At 45.8% G+C, this 21,728-nt stretch overlaps 1 protein-coding gene and 1 long non-coding RNA gene across 3 annotated transcripts; both read right to left on the reverse strand.

Annotated features, from left to right (window-relative positions):
• Positions 1–4,554: 4,554 nt before the first annotated feature.
• On the reverse strand, positions 4,555–19,812 carry LOC127922436 (huntingtin-like). Its single transcript, XM_052506218.1, has 4 exons — positions 19,622–19,812; positions 18,127–18,177; positions 15,913–15,990; positions 4,555–4,742 (listed from the first exon to the last, which is right to left on the reverse strand). Exons 1-4 carry the CDS (start codon positions 19,713–19,715, stop codon positions 4,555–4,557), a joined length of 411 nt encoding a protein of 136 aa, XP_052362178.1. The 5' UTR covers positions 19,716–19,812.
• LOC127922435 (uncharacterized) lies at positions 10,504–13,069 on the reverse strand. 2 transcript variants are annotated; one of them, XR_008111367.1, is made up of 6 exons: positions 12,912–13,069; positions 12,090–12,149; positions 11,796–11,855; positions 11,323–11,382; positions 11,088–11,267; positions 10,504–11,032 (listed from the first exon to the last, which is right to left on the reverse strand). It is a non-coding gene; the product is annotated as an uncharacterized LOC127922435 (long non-coding RNA). The 2 variants fall into 2 exon arrangements; XR_008111368.1 differs by lacking the exon at positions 11,796–11,855 and having other exon boundaries at positions 12,912–13,055.
• Positions 19,813–21,728: the final 1,916 nt, after the last annotated feature.

The following is a 21,728-nucleotide window of genomic DNA, read 5'->3' on the forward strand; positions in this document are numbered from 1 at the left end:
TAATAATAACAGTCTACCGGGTATAATAACAGTCTATTGGGTATAATAACAGTCTATTGGGTATAATAACAGTCTACTGGGTATAATGACAACAGTCTACTGGGTATAATAACAGTCTACTGGGTATAATAACAGTCTACTGGGTATAATAACAGTCTACTGGGTATAATAATAACAGTCTACTGGGTATAATAATAACAGTCTACTGGGTATAATAATAACAGTCTACTGGGTATAATAACAGTCTACCGGGTATAATAACAGTCTACTGGGTATAATAACAGTCTACTGGGTATAATAACAGTCTACTGGGTATAATAACAGTCTACTGGGTATAATAACAGTCTACTGGGTATAATAACAGTCTACTGGGTATAATAACAGTCTACCGGGTATAATAACAGTCTACTGGGTATAATAACAGTCTACTGGGTATAATAACAGTCTACTGGGTATAATAACAACAGTCTACTGGGTATAATAACAGTCTACTGGGTATAATAATAACAGTCTACTGGGTATAATAACAGTCTACTGGGTATAATAACAGTCTACTGCTTAACATCCTTTGGGATTGAGAAGCACTCAGGGGACATTGGTAGATCTCTAAATTGGGAGGCAAAATGATGGAAACATTTTCCTTAAATTCCCAGGTTTTCCAGAAATTCCAGTTGGAAGATTCCCGAAATCAGAGGATGAAGAAGCAGGAAATCTTCCTGTCCAGGATTTCTGGAAAAGTCTGCAGATTTTTGCAACCTTGTAACTAAATCACTGAACTGGGTTTGACGCAACAAAAGGAGGAACAATGATGAGGGTTAACAGTAACTACAGAACTCATTCCATGATGTGGGTTAACAGTTAACTACAGAACTCATTCCATGATGTGGGTTAACAGTTAACTACAGAACTCATTCCATGATGTGGGTTAACAGTTAACTACAGAACTCATTCCATGATGTGGGTTAACAGTTAACTACAGAACTCATTCCATGATGTGGGTTAACAGTAACTACAGAACTCATTCCATGATGTGGGTTAACAGTTAACTACAGAACTCATACCATGATGTGGGTTAACAGTTAACTACAGAACTCATTCCATGATGTGGGTTAACAGTTAACTACAGAACTCATACCATGATGTGGGTTAACAGTTACTACAGAACTCATTCCATGATGTGGGTTAACAGTTAACTACAGAACTCATACCATGATGTGGGTTAACAGTTAACTACAGAACTCATTCCATGATGTGGGTTAACAGTTAACTACAGAACTCATACCATGATGTGGGTTAACAGTTACTACAGAACTCATTCCATGATGTGGGTTAACAGTAACTACAGAACTCATTCCATGATGTGGGTTAACAGTTAACTACAGAACTCATTCCATGATGTGGGTTAACAGTTAACTACAGAACTCATTCCATGATGTGGGTTAACAGTTACTACAGAACTCATACCATGATGTGGGTTAACAGTTACTACAGAACTCATACCATGATGTGGGTTAACAGTTAACTACAGAACTCATTCCATGATGTGGGTTAACAGTAACTACAGAACTCATACCATGATGTGGGTTAACAGTTAACTACAGAACTCATTCCATGATGTGGGTTAACAGTTACTACAGAACTCATACCATGATGTGGGTTAACAGTTAACTACAGAACTCATTCCATGATGTGGGTTAACAGTTAACTACAGAACTCACTCCATGATGTGGGTTAACAGTAACTACAGAACTCATTCCATGATGTGGGTTAACAGTAACTACAGAACTCATTCCATGATGTGGGTTAACAGTTAACTACAGAACTCATACCATGATGTGGGTTAACAGTTAACTACAGAACTCATACCATGATGTGGGTTAACAGTTAACTACAGAACTCATTCCATGATGTGGGTTAACAGTTACTACAGAACTCATACCATGATGTGGGTTAACAGTTAACTACAGAACTCATTCCATGATGTGGGTTAACAGTTACTACAGAACTCATTCCATGATGTGGGTTAACAGTAACTACAGAACTCATTCCATGATGTGGGTTAACAGTAACTACAGAACTCATTCCATGATGTGGGTTAACAGTTAACTACAGAACTCATTCCATGATGTGGGTTAACAGTTAACTACAGAACTCATTCCATGATGTGGGTTAACAGTTAACTACAGAACTCATTCCATGATGTGGGTTAACAGTAACTACAGAACTCATTCCATGATGTGGGTTAACAGTTAACTAGAGAACTCATTCCATGATGTGGGTTAACAGTTAACTACAGAACTCATTCCATGATGTGGGTTAACAGTAACTACAGAACTCATTCCATGATGTGGGTTAACAGTTAACTACAGAACTCATTCCATGATGTGGGTTAACAGTTAACTACAGAACTCATTCCATGATGTGGGTTAACAGTTAACTACAGAACTCATACCATGATGTGGGTTAACAGTTAACTACAGAACTCATACCATGATGTGGGTTAACAGTTAACTACAGAACTCATTCCATGATGTGGGTTAACAGTTAACTACAGAACTCATTCCATGATGTGGGTTAACAGTTAACTACAGAACTCATTCCATGATGTGGGTTAACAGTAACTACAGAACTCATTCCATGATGTGGGTTAACAGTTAACTACAGAACTCATTCCATGATGTGGGTTAACAGTTAACTACAGAACTCATTCCATGATGTGGGTTAACAGTTAACTACAGAACTCATTCCATGATGTGGGTTAACAGTTACTACAGAACTCATTCCATGATGTGGGTTAACAGTTAACTACAGAACTCATTCCATGATGTGGGTTAACAGTTAACTACAGAACTCATTCCAGGATGTGGGTTAACAGTTACTACAGAACTCATTCCATGATGTGGGTAAACAGTAACTACAGAACTCATTCCATGATGTGGGTTAACAGTTACTACAGAACTCATACCATGATGTGGGTAAACAGTAACTACAGAACTCATTCCATGATGTGGGTTAACAGTTAACTACAGAACTCATTCCATGATGTGGGTAAACAGTAACTACAGAACTCATTCCATGATGTGGGTTAACAGTTACTACAGAACTCATACCATGATGTGGGTAAACAGTAACTACAGAACTCATTCCATGATGTGGGTTACCAGTTAACTACAGAACTCATACCATGATGTGGGTTAACAGTTAACTACAGAACTCATACCATGATGTGGGTTAACAGTTAACTACAGAACTCATTCCAGGATGTGGGTTAACAGTAACTACAGAACTCACTCTATAATCCAACAAGAGAAAAGCAGAGAGAACTAGATCAGGAGAGGGGGAGCAAGGGGGGGAGAGGGGGAAGGAGGGGAGGAGGGGGAAGGAGGGGAGAAGTGGGAAGGAGGGGAGAGAGAGGTAAGGAGGAGCGAGGGGGAGGGGATTCGTTTTAGATTTCTGAAGAGTTTCAATGATCTTTCTAAGAAAACTAATAAATCACCAAACAAGAAGGATGGGGAAAGCAACCAATCAGGAGGGGGATTAAATCCTTGACTCCAGATTGCCATGGAAACGAGAGAGGGGGGAGAAGGGGGCGGTTCTTAGCAGGGAGTAGAGTACCGGTCTTAAGGAACGGGGGGGCGGGTTCGGACGAACGAGAGTGACAAGAACAAAACGGAACTACAGCCAGGTATATCCCCCCCCCTCCCCTATGACATCATCAACCAATCAGCCAATCACCTTGCTACTACCGCTAGAGGAAGCGTCGGCGCCAGAAGAGAGGGAGGAAGAAGAAGCAGCAGCAGCAGCGGAGGAGGAAGAGGAGGAAGAGGAGGAGTAGACGGAAGAGTCGCTGTCGGACGCGTCTGGACCCTCGGTGGAGGTCGGAGAGGGAGGGGCCTCGAACGGCGGCTCCACCATCCCCCGTGGCAACCGCGGACGCGACTGCGTGTCACGGGGTGGGTGGGGAGGGAGGGAGGGAGGAGGGCAGACCATAGAATCAGAATTAGAGGAACGGACATTCCCATTCAAAGCAATGTTACGCCAACCACTGTGAGCCTCAGTGTTTAACACATGCAACCAACAGCATTTAGTGGGTTCAGAAACCTGCACGACCGACGATGGGGTTTTGATTCATTCTACTGAGTCTAATTCTATGGTCTGGGAAACCTGGTCCATCCCAACTGATTCAAATCACTCATTCCAACTCCAATCTCTAATCTCTAATCCCCCAGTATCAGCAACATCGGAGGACAATCCAGTGCGTTCGCTTCTAGTAAATCAAATCAAAACTACTTCTCTGTTAGTAACAAAGTCTCACTCCTACATGTCAGGCAGACTTACGAGTTCAGCAACGTCTGAAGGCGTGACGGCCGAGTCCGGCCCCTCTGTGGTGGTCTGCGACGAGTCGGCGCTCGGGGGCAGCGAGGGTCTCCCAGGGGGTCCAGCAGGGGCCCGTCGGGCATCTCCGTGTTCTCCGGTGTGGCGTAGTCGGCCGTTTCCGGAGTAACGTTAGCCCCGCTGGAGCTGTGGCTGAGCATGTCCTCGTCCTCTGCGTTGTCATTGGGCGACTCGGGAGTCCCCGCCCCTCCTCGCCGCCGGACGTCCCGAGGCAGTCGTTCCTTGTTCCGAGGAGGCGCCACCGAGGTCCACGGAGTCGCCGGGCTGCAGAGCATGCTGTGAGGAGCGGGGCTGCTGGGTAATGATGTCGACCACCTGGGCGGTGGCGTCGGCGCCCGCGACAGAGGCTGAGTCAAGGTGGGAGACACATTAAAATCATCACCCTCCCTCTCAACCTCATCTTTCAATACAACAGACAGGGGAGAGTAAAGAATGGACCCCCTCCCCCCCGTTTGGTTCTATTTGATTGAAGTTGTACTGCTAACAGATGACTGGGTCTGGAGAGTAAAGAATGGACCCCCCCCACCCGTTTGGTTCTATTTGATTGAAGTTGTACTGCTAACAGATGACTGGGTCTGGAGAGTAAAGAATGGACCCCCCACCCGTTTGGTTCTATTTGATTGAAGTTGTACTGCTAACAGATGACTGGGTCTGGAGAGTAAAGAATGGACCCCCTCCCCCCACCCGTTTGGGTCTATTTGATTGAAGTTGTACTGCTAACAGATGACTGGGTCTGGAGAGTAAAGAATGGACCCCCCACCCGTTTGGTTCTATTTGATTGAAGTTGTACTGCTAACAGATGACTGGGTCTGGAGAGTAAAGAATGGACCCCCTCCCCCCACCCGTTTGGGTCTATTTGATTGAAGTTGTACTGCTAACAGATGACTGGGTCTGGAGAGTAAAGAATGGACCCCCTCCCCCCACCCGTTTGGTTCTATTTGATTGAAGTTGTACTGCTAACAGATGACTGGGTCTGGAGAGTAAAGAATGGACCCCCCCCCACCCGTTTGGTTCTATTTGATTGAAGTTGTACTGCTAACAGATGACTGGGTCTGGAGAGTAAAGAATGGACCCCCCCCACCCGTTTGGGTCTATTTGATTGAAGTTGTACTGCTAACAGATGACTGGGTCTGGAGAGTAAAGAATGGACCCCCCCACCCGTTTAGTTCTATTTGATTGAAGTTGTACTGCTAACAGATGACTGGGTCTGGAGAGTAAAGAATGGACCCCCCCCCCGTTTGGTTCTATTTGATTGAAGTTGTACTGCTAACAGATGACTGGGTCTGGAGAGTAAAGAATGGACCCCCCACCCGTTTGGTTCTATTTGATTGAAGTTGTACTGCTAACAGATGACTGGGTCTGGAGAGTAAAGAATGGACCCCCACCCGTTTAGTTCTATTTGATTGAAGTTGTACTGCTAACAGATGACTGGGTCTGGAGAGTAAAGAATGGACCCCCCGTTTGGTTCTATTTGATTGAAGTTGTACTGCTAACAGATGACTGGGTCTGGAGAGTAAAGAATGGACCCCCCACCCGTTTGGTTCTATTTGATTGAAGTTGTACTGCTAACAGATGACTGGGTCTGGAGAGTAAAGAATGGACCCCCCACCCGTTTGGTTCTATGTGATTGAAGTTGTACTGCTAACAGATGACTGGGTCTGGAGAGTAAAGAATGGACCCCCCACCCGTTTGGTTCTATTTGATTGAAGTTGTACTGCTAACAGATGACTGGGTCTGGAGAGTAAAGAATGGACCCCCCACCCGTTTGGTTCTATTTGATTGAAGTTGTACTGCTAACAGATGACTGGGTCTGGAGAGTAAAGAATGGACCCCCCCACCCGTTTGGTTCTATTTGATTGAAGTTGTACTGCTAACAGATGACTGGGTCTGGAGAGTAAAGAATGGACCCCCCCACCCGTTTGGTTCTATTTGATTGAAGTTGTACTGCTAACAGATGACTGGGTCTGGAGAGTAAAGAATGGACCCCCCGTTTAGTTCTATTTGATTGAAGTTGTACTGCTAACAGATGACTGGGTCTGGAGAGTAAAGAATGGACCCCCCCACCCGTTTGGTTCTATTTGATTGAAGTTGTACTGCTAACAGATGACTGGGTCTGGAGAGTAAAGAATGGACCCCCCACCCGTTTGGTCCTATTTGATTGAAGTTGTACTGCTAACAGATGACTGGGTCTGGAGAGTAAAGAATGGACCCCCCACCCGTTTGGTTCTATTTGATTGAAGTTGTACTGCTAACAGATGACTGGGTCTGGAGAGTAAAGAATGGACCCCCCGTTTGGTTCTATTTGATTGAAGTTGTACTGCTAACAGATGACTGGGTCTGGAGAGTAAAGAATGGACCCCCCACCCGTTTGGTTCTATTTGATTGAAGTTGTACTGCTAACAGATGACTGGGTCTGGAGAGTAAAGAATGGACCCCCCACCCGTTTGGTTCTATTTGATTGAAGTTGTACTGCTAACAGATGACTGGGTCTGGAGAGTAAAGAATGGACCCCCCACCCGTTTGGTTCTATTTGATTGAAGTTGTACTGCTAACAGATGACTGGGTCTGGAGAGTAAAGAATGGACCCCCCCCACCCGTTTGGTTCTATTTGATTGAAGTTGTACTGCTAACAGATGACTGGGTCTGGAGAGTAAAGAATGGACCCCCTCCCCCCCACCCGTTTGGTTCTATTTGATTGAAGTTGTACTGCTAACAGATGACTGGGTCTGGAGAGTAAAGAATGGACCCCCCGTTTGGTTCTATTTGATTGAAGTTGTACTGCTAACAGATGACTGGGTCTGGAGAGTAAAGAATGGACCCCCCTCCCCCCACCCGTTTGGTTCTATTTGATTGAAGTTGTACTGCTAACAGATGACTGGGTCTGGAGAGTAAAGAATGGACCCCCCACCCGTTTGGTTCTATTTGATTGAAGTTGTACTGCTAACAGATGACTGGGTCTGGAGAGTAAAGAATGGACCCCCTCCCCCCCGTTTGGTTCTATTTGATTGAAGTTGTACTGCTAACAGATGACTGGGTCTGGAGAGTAAAGAATGGACCCCCCACCCGTTTGGTTCTATTTGATTGAAGTTGTACTGCTAACAGATGACTGGGTCTGGAGAGTAAAGAATGGACCCCCCTCCACCCGTTTGGTTCTATTTGATTGAAGTTGTACTGGTAACAGATGACTGGGTCTGGAGAGTAAAGAATGGACCCCCCACCCGTTTGGTTCTATTTGATTGAAGTTGTACTGCTAACAGATGACTGGGTCTGGAGAGTAAAGAATGGACCCCCCACCCGTTTAGTTCTATTTGATTGAAGTTGTACTGCTAACAGATGACTGGGTCTGGAGAGTAAAGAATGGACCCCCCCCACCCGTTTGGGTCTATTTGATTGAAGTTGTACTGCTAACAGATGACTGGGTCTGGAGAGTAAAGAATGGACCCCCCACCCGTTTAGTTCTATTTGATTGAAGTTGTACTGCTAACAGATGACTGGGTCTGGAGAGTAAAGAATGGACCCCCCCCCACCCGTTTGGTTCTATTTGATTGAAGTTGTACTGCTAACAGATGACTGGGTCTGGAGAGTAAAGAATGGACCCCCTCCCCCACCCGTTTGGTTCTATTTGATTGAAGTTGTACTGCTAACAGATGACTGGGTCTGGAGAGTAAAGAATGGACCCCCCGTTTAGTTCTATTTGATTGAAGTTGTACTGCTAACAGATGACTGGGTCTGGAGAGTAAAGAATGGACCCCCCCCCCGTTTGGTTCTATTTGATTGAAGTTGTACTGCTAACAGATGACTGGGTCTGGAGAGTAAAGAATGGACCCCCCCCTCCACCCGTTTGGTTCTATTTGATTGAAGTTGTACTGGTAACAGATGACTGGGTCTGGAGAGTAAAGAATGGACCCCCCCACCCGTTTGGTTCTATTTGATTGAAGTTGTACTGCTAACAGATGACTGGGTCTGGAGAGTAAAGAATGGACCCCCCACCCGTTTAGTTCTATTTGATTGAAGTTGTACTGCTAACAGATGACTGGGTCTGGAGAGTAAAGAATGGACCCCCCCACCCGTTTGGGTCTATTTGATTGAAGTTGTACTGCTAACAGATGACTGGGTCTGGAGAGTAAAGAATGGACCCCCCACCCGTTTGGTTCTATTTGATTGAAGTTGTACTGCTAACAGATGACTGGGTCTGGAGAGTAAAGAATGGACCCCCTCCCCCCACCCGTTTGGTTCTATTTGATTGAAGTTGTACTGCTAACAGATGACTGGGTCTGGAGAGTAAAGAATGGACCCCCCCCGTTTAGTTCTATTTGATTGAAGTTGTACTGCTAACAGATGACTGGGTCTGGAGAGTAAAGAATGGACCCCCCCCGTTTGGTTCTATTTGATTGAAGTTGTACTGCTAACAGATGACTGGGTCTGGAGAGTAAAGAATGGACCCCCCGTTTGGTTCTATTTGATTGAAGTTGTACTGCTAACAGATGACTGGGTCTGGAGAGTAAAGAATGGACCCCCCCACCCGTTTGGTTCTATTTGATTGAAGTTGTACTGCTAACAGATGACTGGGTCTGGAGAGTAAAGAATGGACCCCCCACCCGTTTGGTTCTATTTGATTGAAGTTGTACTGCTAACAGATGACTGGGTCTGGAGAGTAAAGAATGGACCCCCCACCCCGTTTGGTTCTATTTGATTGAAGTTGTACTGCTAACAGATGACTGGGTCTGGAGAGTAAAGAATGGACCCCCCCCCCCCCCGTTTGGTTCTATTTGATTGAAGTTGTACTGCTAACAGATGACTGGGTCTGGAGAGTAAAGAATGGACCCCCCCACCCGTTTGGTTCTATTTGATTGAAGTTGTACTGCTAACAGATGACTGGGTCTGGAGAGTAAAGAATGGACCCCCCCCCCCCGTTTGGTTCTATTTGATTGAAGTTGTACTGCTAACAGATGACTGGGTCTGGAGAGTAAAGAATGGACCCCCCCCCCCCACCCGTTTGGTTCTATTTGATTGAAGTTGTACTGCTAACAGATGACTGGGTCTGGAGAGTAAAGAATGGACCCCCTCCCCCACCCGTTTGGTTCTATTTGATTGAAGTTGTACTGCTAACAGATGACTGGGTCTGGAGAGTAAAGAATGGACCCCCCCCCCCACCCATTTGGTTCTATTTGATTGAAGTTGTACTGCTAACAGATGACTGGGTCTGGAGAGTAAAGAATGGACCCCCCACCCGTTTGGTTCTATTTGATTGAAGTTGTACTGCTAACAGATGACTGGGTCTGGAGAGTAAAGAATGGACCCCCCACCCGTTTGGTTCTATTTGATTGAAGTTGTACTGCTAACAGATGACTGGGTCTGGAGAGTAAAGAATGGACCCCCCCCCGTTTAGTTCTATTTGATTGAAGTTGTACTGCTAACAGATGACTGGGTCTGGAGAGTAAAGAATGGACCCCCCACCCGTTTGGTTCTATTTGATTGAAGTTGTACTGCTAACAGATGACTGGGTCTGGAGAGTAAAGAATGGACCCCCACCCGTTTGGTTCTATTTGATTGAAGTTGTACTGCTAACAGATGACTGGGTCTGGAGAGTAAAGAATGGACCCCCCACCCGTTTGGTTCTATTTGATTGAAGTTGTACTGCTAACAGATGACTGGGTCTGGAGAGTAAAGAATGGACCCCCACCCGTTTGGGTCTATTTGATTGAAGCTGTACTGCTAACAGATGACTGGGTCTGGAGAGTAAAGAATGGACCCCCCCCACCCGTTTGGGTCTATTTGATTGAAGCTGTACTGCTAACAGATGACTGGGTCTGGAGAGTAAAGAATGGACCCCCACCCGTTTGGGTCTATTTGATTGAAGCTGTACTGCTAACAGATGACTGGGTCTGGAGAGTAAAGAATGGACCCCCTCCCCCCACCCGTTTGGGTCTATTTGATTGAAGCTGTACTGCTAACAGATGACTGGGTCTGGAGAGTAAAGAATGGACCCCCCCACCCGTTTGGTTCTATTTGATTGAAGTTGTACTGCTAACAGATGACTGGGTCTGGAGAGTAAAGAATGGACCCCCCCCCCCGTTTGGGTCAATTTAAATAGTTATTTTTGCCTGGTGTTGTGTGTGATATATTCACATCTCGTTAAAGGGATTTTTATGAATAATGACTCAATGTTTTATACATTTAAAATCACAACTATGACTAAAACAGAATACTACTATGTTACTGTATGGATGTATGAATCTTATTATAATCATAATACCGAATATAACGTGTGTAGTTTTAATCAAGAATTAGAACAAGGACCGTCTGTTCCTTGTTAGAAACTAATGGAGTTTATGGTCAGACCGGCTGGAATGCTGTGTTCCTTACTGGACATCCTGTCCCCACCCAGGGAGGAGAGACCTTGGGCTATACTGACATTCCTTACAGGACATCCTGTCCCCACCCAGGGAGAGGAGAGACCTTGGGCTATACTGACATTCCTTATAGGACATCCTGTCCCCACCCAGGGAGGGGAGAGACCTTGGGCTATACTGACATTCCTTATAGGACATCCTGTCCCCACCCAGGGAGGGGAGACCTTGGGCTATACTGACATTCCTTATAGGACATCCTGTCCCCACCCAGGGAGAGGAGAGACCTTGGGCTATACTGACATTCCTTATAGGACATCCTGTCCCAGGGAGAGGAGAGACCTTGGGCTATACTGACATTCCTTACAGGACATCCTGTCCCCACCCAGGGAGAGGAGAGACCTTGGGCTATACTGACATTCCTTACAGGACATCCTGTCCCCACCCAGGGAGAGGAGAGACCTTGGGCTATACTGACATTCCTTACAGGACATCCTGTCCCCACCCAGGGAGAGGAGAGACCTTGGGCTATACTGACATTCCTTACAGGACATCCTGTCCCAGGGAGAGGAGAGACCTTGGGCTATACTGACATTCCTTACAGGACATCCTGTCCCCACCCAGGGAGAGGAGAGACCTTGGGCTATACTGACATTCCTTATAGGACATCCTGTCCCCACCCAGGAGAGGAGAGACCTTGGGCAATACTGACATTCCTTATAGGACATCCTGTCCCCACCCAGGGAGGGAGAGACCTTGGGCTATACTGACATTCCTTACAGGACATCCTGTCCCCACCCAGGGAGAGGAGACCTTGGGCTATACTGACATTCCTTACAGGACATCCTGTCCCCACCCAGGGAGTGGAGACCTTGGGCTATACTGACATTCGTTACAGGACATCCTGTCCCCACCCAGGGAGAGGAGAGACCTTGGGCTATACTGACATTCCTTACAGGACATCCTGTCCCCACCCAGGAGAGGAGAGACCTTGGGCTATACTGACATTCCTTACAGGACATCCTGTCCCCACACAGGGAGAGGAGAGACCTTGGGCTATACTGACATTCCTTACAGGACATCCTGTCCCCACCCAGGGAGAGGAGAGACCTTGGGCTATACTGACATTCCTTATAGGACATCCTGTCCCCACCCAGGAGGGGAGAGACCTTGGGCTATACTGACATTCCTTACAGGACATCCTGTCACCACCCAGGGAGAGGAGACCTTGGGCTATACTGACATTCCTTACAGGACATCCTGTCCCCACCCAGGGAGTGGAGACCTTGGGCTATACTGACATTCGTTACAGGACATCCTGTCCCCACCCAGGAGAGGAGAGACCTTGGGCTATACTGACATTCCTTACAGGACATCCTGTCCCCACCCAGGGAGAGGAGAGACCTTGGGCTATACTGACATTCCTTATAGGACATCCTGTCCCCACCCAGGGAGGGAGAGACCTTGGGCTATACTGACATTCCTTATAGGACATCCTGTCCCCACCCAGGAGAGGAGAGACCTTGGGCTATACTGACATTCCTTATAGGACATCCTGTCCCCACCCAGGAGGGAGAGACCTTGGGCTATACTGACATTCCTTACAGGACATCCTGTCCCCACCCAGGAGGGGAGAGACCTTGGGCTATACTGACATTCCTTACAGGACATCCTGTCCCCACCCAGGAGAGGAGAGACCTTGGGCTATACTGACATTCCTTATAGGACATCCTGTCCCCACCCAGGGAGGAGAGACCTTGGGCTATACTGACATTCCTTACAGGACATCCTGTCCCCACCCAGGGAGAGGAGACCTTGGGCTATACTAACATTCCTTACAGGACATCCTGTCCCCACCCAGGGAGTGGAGACCTTGGGCTATACTGACATTCGTTACAGGACATCCTGTCCCCACCCAGGGAGAGGAGAGACCTTGGGCTATACTGACATTCCTTACAGGACATCCTGTCCCCACCCAGGAGAGGAGAGACCTTGGGCTATACTGACATTCCTTACAGGACATCCTGTCCCCACCCAGGAGGAGAGACCTTGGGCTATACTGACATTCCTTACAGGACATCCTGTCCCCACCCAGGGAGAGGAGACCTTGGGCTATACTGACATTCCTTATAGGACATCCTGTCCCCACCCAGGGAGAGGAGAGACCTTGGGCTATACTGACATTCCTTATAGGACATCCTGTCCCCACCCAGGGAGGGGAGAGACCTTGGGCTATACTGACATTCCTTACAGGACATCCTGTCCCCACCCAGGGAGAGGAGAGACCTTGGGCTATACTGACATTCCTTATAGGACATCCTGTCCCCACCCAGGAGGGAGAGACCTTGGGCTATACTGACATTCCTTATAGGACATCCTGTCCCAGGGAGAGGAGAGACCTTGGGCTATACTGACATTCCTTATAGGACATCCTGTCCCATGGAGAGGAGAGACCTTGGGCTTGTCGTAGATTATTTAACAGGTGGTAGACAGCGTGGGAAGACTTGTGAACTATACCGACATTGTATCGGAGTGGAGGAAGGACAGTTTAAAACCTATGACGTCATATTTAGCATTTAACCTGATGTAAATTGTACTGTGATCAGTATTCTCGAGAATAAACGCTATTGATTGATTTTGAGACTGGCCTCTGTCCATTTTATGCAAATTAAGTATCTTACAAATTCTTAGAAAATGGGCAGAGTGTTTTAATTGAATTGGTTGACGAACATATAGGAATAAAATATCTATACTTAAAGTACGTGATTGAGGTCTGTCTTATAATGTCGTATTTGTGAATTTTGTCTGGGGGGTGGTAGGGATATATGCGTACTCACTTCCAATTGTGACAGATTAGTTTGCAGTTTAAGTGCTCTACGGTTTTCCTTCCTTGTTGAGACCCAGATGCGAAAACACTACGGACCTATTTCCTAATAAAGCCCTTCGCTGCGTCCCACAGCATACAGATACTGGATGGTTGGTTCATACTGATGGTTGGTTCATACTAATGGTTGGTTCATACGGATGGTTGGTTCATACGGATGGTTGGTTCATATGGATGGTTGGTTCATAAGGATGGTTGGTTCATACTGATGGTTGGTTCATACGGATGGTTGGTTCATACGGATGGTTGGTTCATACGGATGGTTGGTTAATACTGATGGTTGGTTAATACTAATGGTTGGTTCATACGGATGGTTGGTTCATACGGATGGTTGGTTCATACGGATGGTTGGTTCATACGGATGGTTGGTTCATAAGGATGGTTGGTTCATACGGATGGTTGGTTCATACGGATGGTTGGTTCATACGGATGGTTGGTTCATACGGATGGTTGGTTCATACGGATGGTTGGTTCATACGGATGGTTGGTTCATAAGGATGGTTGGTTCATAAGGATGGTTGGTTCATAAGGATGGTTGGTTCATAAGGATGGTTGGTTCATAAGGATGGTTGGTTCATAAGGATGGTTGGTTCATAAGGATGGTTGGTTCATAAGGATGGTTGGTTAATACGGATGGTTGGTTAATACGGATGGTTGGTTAATACGGATGGTTGGTTCATAAGGATGGTTGGTTCATAAGGATGGTTGGTTAATACGGATGGTTGGTTCATAAGGATGGTTGGTTCATACGGATGGTTGGTTAATACGGATGGTTGGTTAATACGGATGGTTGGTTAATACGGATGGTTGGTTAATACGGATGGTTGGTTCATACGGATGGTTGGTTCATACGGATGGTTGGTTAATACGGATGGTTGGTTAATACGGATGGTTGGTTAATACGGATGGTTGGTTCATAAGGATGGTTGGTTCATAAGGATGGTTGGTTAATACGGATGGTTGGTTAATACGGATGGTTGGTTAATACGGATGGTTGGTTAATACGGATGGTTGGTTCATAAGGATGGTTGGTTAATACGGATGGTTGGTTAATACGGATGGTTGTTCATAAGGATGGTTGGTTAATACGGATGGTTGGTTCATAAGGATGGTTGGTTAATACGGATGGTTGGTTCATAAGGATGGTTGGTTCATAAGGATGGTTGGTTCATACGGATGGTTGGTTCATACGGATGGTTGGTTCATACGGATGGTTGGTTCATAAGGATGGTTGGTTCATAAGGATGGTTGGTTAATACGGATGGTTGGTTCATAAGGATGGTTGGTTCATACGGATGGTTGGTTCATACGGATGGTTGGTTCATACGGATGGTTGGTTCATAAGGATGGTTGGTTAATACGGATGGTTGGTTAATACGGATGGTTGGTTAATACGGATGGTTGGTTAATACGGATGGTTGGTTCATAAGGATGGTTGGTTCATAAGGATGGTTGGTTAATACGGATGGTTGGTTCATAAGGATGGTTCACATGAGAATGAACTGCGGGATACAGGCCTATTCCTGTCACACTAACATAAGGATGGTTGGTTCATAAGGATGGTTGGTTCATAAGGATGGTTGGTTCATACGGATGGTTGGTTAATACGGATGGTTGGTTAATACGGATGGTTGGTTAATACTGATGGTTGGTTCATATGGATGGTTGGTTCATACTGATGGTTGGTTCATACTGATGGTTGGTTCATAAGGATGGTTCACATTAACAGTGAACGGCAGGATTACAGGCCTATTCCTGTCAGTTTCATAAATCCTATGTTCCATGAGTTAATATTTGAATATTCATAATAGTGATAGTTAATCATTTTAATTTTCCCCCTCCCACCCCCTAATGATAATACGATTGGCTCGACATGATGTCGGATACCATGGCAATTAACGAATGATTTACCTTTAAACGAATCCAAACAATTGGATAAGCATCGTGCCAACATGTCATAAATAAATAATAACCATAATAATAAATACATAACAATAACAAATAAATAACAACAACAATAAATAATCATAATAAATAAATAATAATAATAAGTAATAATAATAATTAATAATAATAAATAATAATAACACATAGTAATCATAATAAATAATAACAATAGTAATAACAATAAATAATTAATAATAATAAATCATAACAATAATAACACATAATAATAAATAATCATATTAAATAATAACAATAAATAATAAATAATGAATCATAATAAATAATAATAAGGAGCTTGAGTGATATGAATGGTGATGTTCCTGTATTCTGTCTCACCTGTAAAGGCCCCGGTGGTGACCTCTGCCCTCTCAGGGTCGTCTTCCAACCCCTCCTCCTCCCCAGACAGCATCTTGCCTGGGACACACAGACAGGATAAAGACGGCTACTGTAACATGACCAGTCAGCAGTGTTAAGAGAAAGCTGTGGTAAAGAGGACTACTGTAAACACAGTGTTAGAGAAAGCTGTGGTAAAGAGGACTACTGTAAACACAGTGTTAGAAAGCTGTGGTAAAGAGGACTACTGTAAACACAGTGTTAGAGAAAGCTGTGTTAAAGAGGACTACTGTAAACACAGTGTTAGAGAAAGCTGTGGTAAAGAGGACTACTGTAAACACAGTGTTAGAGAAAGCTGTGGCAAAGAGGACTACTGTAAACACAGTGTTAGAGAAAGCTGTGGTAAAGAGGACTACTGTAAACACAGTGTTAGAGAAAGCTGTGGTAAAGAGGACTACTGTAAACACAGTGTTAGAGAAAGCTGTGGTAAAGAGGACTACTGTAAACACAGTGTTAGAGAAAGCTGTGGTAAAGAGGACTACTGTAAACACAGTGTTAGAGAAAGCTGTGGTAAAGAGGACTACTGTAAACACAGTGTTAGAGAAAGCTGTGGTAAAGAGGACTACTGTAAACACAGTGTTAGAGAAAGCTGTGGTAAAGAGGACTACTGTAAACACAGTGTTAGAGAAAGCTGTGGTAAAGAGGACTACTGTAAACACAGTGTTAGAGAAAGCTGTGGTAAAGAGGACTACTGTAAACACAGTGTTAGAGAAAGCTGTGGTAAAGAGGACTACTGTAAACACAGTGTTAGAGAAAGCTGTGGTAAAGAGGACTACTGTAAACACAGTGTTAGAGAAAGCTGTGGTAAAGAGGACTACTGTAAACACAGTGTTAGAGAAAGCTGTGGTAAAGAGGACTACTGTAAACACAGTGTTAGAGAAAGCTGTGGTAAAGAGGACTACTGTAAACACAGTGTTAGAGAAAGCTGTGGTAAAGAGGACTACTGTAAACACAGTGTTAGAGAAAGCTGTGGTAAAGAGGACTACTGTAAACACAGTGTTAGAGAAAGCTGTGGTAAAGAGGACTACTGTAAACACAGTGTTAGAGAAAGCTGTGGTAAAGAGGACTACTGTAAACACAGTGTTAGAGAAAGCTGTGGCAAAGAGGACTACTGTAAACACAGTGTTAGAGAAAGCTGTGGTAAAGAGGACTACTGTAAACACAGTGTTAGAGAAAGCTGTGGTAAAGAGGACTACTGTAAACACAGTGTTAGAGAAAGCTGTGGTAAAGAGGACTACTGTAAACACAGTGTTAGAGAAAGCTGTGGTAAAGAGGACTACTGTAACACAGGTCGCTACATGACCAGTCAGCAGAGTTAGAGAAAACTGTGGTAGACCAATGGTTCTCCAACCTCTCCTCTGGGACCCAAAGTCCTTCCATGTATTTCAACTATTCTAAATCTAAAACAACCTGATCCAACTGATCAACTGATGCACAACTTCTTCTTTAGTTTCATCAGACGTACTAGTCCAGGAACACACCAAACTAGTCCAGGAACACACCAAAACTAGTCCAGGATCATACCAAAACTAGTCCAGGAACACACCAAACTAGTCCAGGAACACACAAAAACTAGTCCAGGAACACACCAAAACTACTCCAGGATCACACCAAAACTAGTCCAGGAACACATCAAACTAGTCCAGGAATACATCAAACTAGTCCAGGAACACACCAAAACTAGTCCAGGAACACACCAAAACTAGTCCAGGAACACACCAAAACTAGTCCAGGAATACATCAAACTAGTCCAGGAACACACCAAAACTGGTCCAGGAACACACCAAAACTAGTCCAGGAACACACCAAACTAGTCCAGGAACACACCAAACTAGTCCAGGAATACACCAAACTAGTCCAGGAACACACCAAACTAGTCCAGGAACACACCAAAACTAGTCCAGGAACACACCAAAACTAGTCCAGGAACACACCAAAACTAGTCCAGGAACACATCAAACTAGTCCAGGAACACATCAAACTCGTCCAGGAATAAATTAAACTAGTCCAGGAATAAATTAAACTAGTCCAGGAATAAATTAAACTAGTCCAGGAATACATGGAAACATGTTGAATGGCTGGGGGTGCTGGAGGAGAGGTTTGGGAAACACTGTTTCAGGTAGAGGGAGCAGGAGAGAGTTAAAAAAAAAAAATCACCTTTCTGTTTTCTGAGGAGGAGTGGACTATTACAGGAAGACCCGCCCCCGGCTGCCAGCAGGAAACAGGAAGAACACACACAGGAACAGGAAGTGAGGAGAGAAGAGAAGGAAAGCCCATGGGAAATAGGCATTATACCCCAGACAGACAGAGGAAGAGAGTTAGTTAGTAAGAGAAGCTATTCATCCCAAATGGCACCCTATTCCCTATATAGGGAATAGGGCTCTGGTCACTAGTAGTTCACTATATAGGGAATAGGGCTCTGGTCACTAGTAGTTCACTATATAGGGAATAGGCTCTGGTCACTAGTAGTTCACTATATAGGGAATAGGGCTCTGGTCACTATTAGTTCACTATATAGGAATAGGGCTCTGGTCACTAGTAGTTCACTATATAGAGTAGGGCCCTGGTCACTAGTAGTTCACTATAGGGAATAGGGCCCTGGTCACTAGTAGTTCACTATATAGGGAATAGGGCTCTGGTCACTAGTAGTTCACTATATAGGGAATAGGGCTCTGGTCACTAGTAGTTCACTATATAGGAATAGGGCTCTGGTCACTAGTAGTTCACTATATAGGGAATAGGGCTCTGTCACTAGTAGTTCACTATATAGGGAATAGGGCTCTGGTCACTAGTAGTGCACTATATAGGAGTAGGGCCCTGGTCACTAGTAGTTCACTATAGGGAATAGGGCTCTGCTCACTAGTAGTTCACTATATAGGGAATAAGGCTCTGGTCACTAGTAGTTCACTATATAGGGAATAGGGCTCTGGTCACTAGTAGTTCACTATATAGGGAATAGGGCTCTGGTCACTAGTAGTTCACTATATAGGAATAGGGCTCTGGTCACTAGTAGTTCACTATACACTGAGTGTACAAAAATTAGGAACAGCTGCTCTTTCCATGGGGAGGAGACTGGTTAAAGAACGATTTTTAAGCCTTGAGATAAATGAGACATGGATTGTGTATGTCTGCTATTCAGAGGGTGAACGGACAAGACAAATGATTTAAGTGCCTTTGACCAGGGTAGGAGGTGCCAGGTGCATCTAGAACTGCAAAGCTGCTGGCTCAACAGTTTCCAGTGTGTATCAGAACGGTCCAACCACCCCAAAGGACATCCAGTCAACTTTTGACACAACTTGTGAAGTGTTGGAGTCAACATGGACCAGCATCCCTGTGGAACGCTTTCAACACCTTGTAGAGTCCCTGACCTGATGAATAGAGTCTGTTCTGAGGACAAAGGGGTGTAACTCCAATATTAGGAAGGTGTTCCTAATGTTTTGCATTCTCAGTGTATAGTGAGCCTTTTGGGACCAATCAGCAGACAGCAACAAAATAAAAAGAACAGAGAGACAGGAGGCGGAGCTCTGTACAGTGACTGGCAGAGAATTCACCCAATGACTGGGCTTTGTCATTCGAAACTAAACGATTTAACCGACAAGAGCAATCCACCAATGACCAATCAGTATTCGTTTGATTGACGGGGCGGACTAACCAATGAACTCCAGGATGCTGCCGGAGTGGGCGCGTCTCTCCACGTCCCGTCGGAACACGCTGGCGTGCGGAACGCTGTCGGGCGTAATGAGCATGTGCAGTAGCTCCGGGGGGAGGAGTCCGGAACATCTGCTGCATCAGTTCCAGAGAGGTCGTCACCACGTTGTGGTCGCCGTGCTGGCTGTAGTGGAGAGTCAACTCATAGACCTGACACACACACACACACACACACAGTCACCACGCTGTGGTCGCCGTGCTGGCTGTAGTGGAGAGTCAACTCATAGACCTGGACACACACACACACACACACACAACACACACACACCGTCACCACGTTGTGGTCGCCGTGCTGGCTGTAGTGGAGAGTCAACTCATAGACCTGGACACACACACACAGTCACCACGTTGTGGTCGCCGTGCTGGCTGTAGTGGAGAGTCAACTCATAGACCTGGACACACACACACGCAACACACACACGTCACCACGTTGTGGTCGCCGTGCTGGCTGTAGTGGAGAGTCAACTCATAGACCTGGACACACACACAGTCACCACGTTGTGGTCGCCGTGCTGGCTGTAGTGGAGAGTCAACTCATAGACCTGACACACACACACAGTCACCACGTTGTGGTCGCCGTGCTGGCTGTAGTGGAGAGTCAACTCATAGACCTGGACACACACACACACACACACACACACAGTCACCACGTTGTGGTCGCCGTGCTGGCTGTAGTGGAGAGTCAACTCATAGACCTGGACACACACACACACACTGTCACCACGTTGTGGTCGCCGTGCTGGCTGTGTGGAGAGTCAACTCATAGACCTGGACACACACACAACACACACACCGTCACCACGTTGTGGTCGCCGTGCTGGCTGTAGTGGAGAGTCAACTCATAGACCTGGACACACACACACACACACAGTCACCACGTTGTGGTCACGTGCTGGCTGTAGTGGAGAGTCAACTCATAGACCTGACACACACACAACACACACACAAACACACACACACAACACACACACACACACACACACACACACACACACACACACACACACACACACACACACACACACACACACACACACACACACACACACTGACTGACTTGCAGTAGCTGTTCAGGCGTGCTGTAAGTCTGCCTCCCTTCTCATGACTCCGAAGCCTTCAGGCTGGTGGTCCTGTCCTGTTGCTGTAGTTGAGGCATCAGGTAACGAAGGGTTAACAACACCCCCAGGACCAGGTGGTTGTGATGTTCCTCATCGACAGGGACCCAGACCTGGAACGAGAGAGAGAGATGTTCACCTCATCTACCGAGACCAACAGACCTGGAGAGACAGAGACAGAGAGAGAGAGAGAGAGAAAGTGATGATGCCTGTGCTATGGGCTGGTTGTGTTTGGTACTGACCCAGCAGGGACGTTGAGCAGCCAGGGCTAAATGATAAGTGATGATGCCTGTGCTATGGACTGGTTGTGTTTGGTACTGACCCAGCAGGACGTTGAGCAGCCAGGGCTAAATGATAAGTGATGATGCCTGTGCTATGGACTGGTTGTGTTTGGTACTGACCCAGCAGGACGTTGAGCAGCCAGGGCTAAATGATAAGTGATGATGCCTGTGCTATGGACTGGTTGTGTTTGGTACTGACCCAGCAGGACGTTGAGCAGCCAGGGCTAAATGATAAGTGATGATGCCTGTGCTATGGACTGGTTGTGTTTGGTACTGACCCAGCAGGACGTTGAGCAGCCAGGGCTAAATGATAAGTGATGATGCCTGTGCTATGGACTGGTTGTGTTTGGTACTGACCCAGCAGGACGTTGAGCAGCCAGGCTAAATGATAAGTGATGATGCCTGTGCTATGGACTGGTTGTGTTTGGTACTGACCCAGCAGGACGTTGAGCAGCCAGGGGCTAAATGATAAGTGATGATGCCTGTGCTATGGGCTGGTTGTGTTTGGTACTGACCCAGCAGGACGTTGAGCAGCCAGGGCTAAATGATAAGTGATGATGCCTGTGCATGGACTGGTTGTGTTTTGGTACTGACCCAGCAGGACGTTGAGCAGCCAGGGCTAAATGATAAGTGATGATGCCTGTGCTATGGGCTG

Source organism: Oncorhynchus keta, unplaced genomic scaffold, assembly GCF_023373465.1.
Source record: "Oncorhynchus keta strain PuntledgeMale-10-30-2019 unplaced genomic scaffold, Oket_V2 Un_contig_25697_pilon_pilon, whole genome shotgun sequence".
Classification (NCBI taxonomy): Eukaryota; Metazoa; Chordata; class Actinopteri; order Salmoniformes; family Salmonidae; genus Oncorhynchus; species Oncorhynchus keta.

What these genes read in the sequence shown, in the direction of transcription:
- LOC127922436 (XM_052506218.1), bottom strand. Translation starts at nt 19,715, where the DNA reads ATGCTCATTACGCCCGACAGCGTTCCGCACGCCAGCGTGTTCCGACGG. An exon ending in CCTCCTCAGAAAACAGAAAG is followed by an intron (nt 15,991 to 18,126) that starts GTGATTTTTTTT and finishes TGTGTGTCCCAG; the next exon opens with GCAAGATGCTGTCTGGGGAG. An exon ending in CACCACCGGGGCCTTTACAG is followed by an intron (nt 4,743 to 15,912) that starts GTGAGACAGAAT and finishes ACCTTGACTCAG; the next exon opens with CCTCTGTCGCGGGCGCCGAC.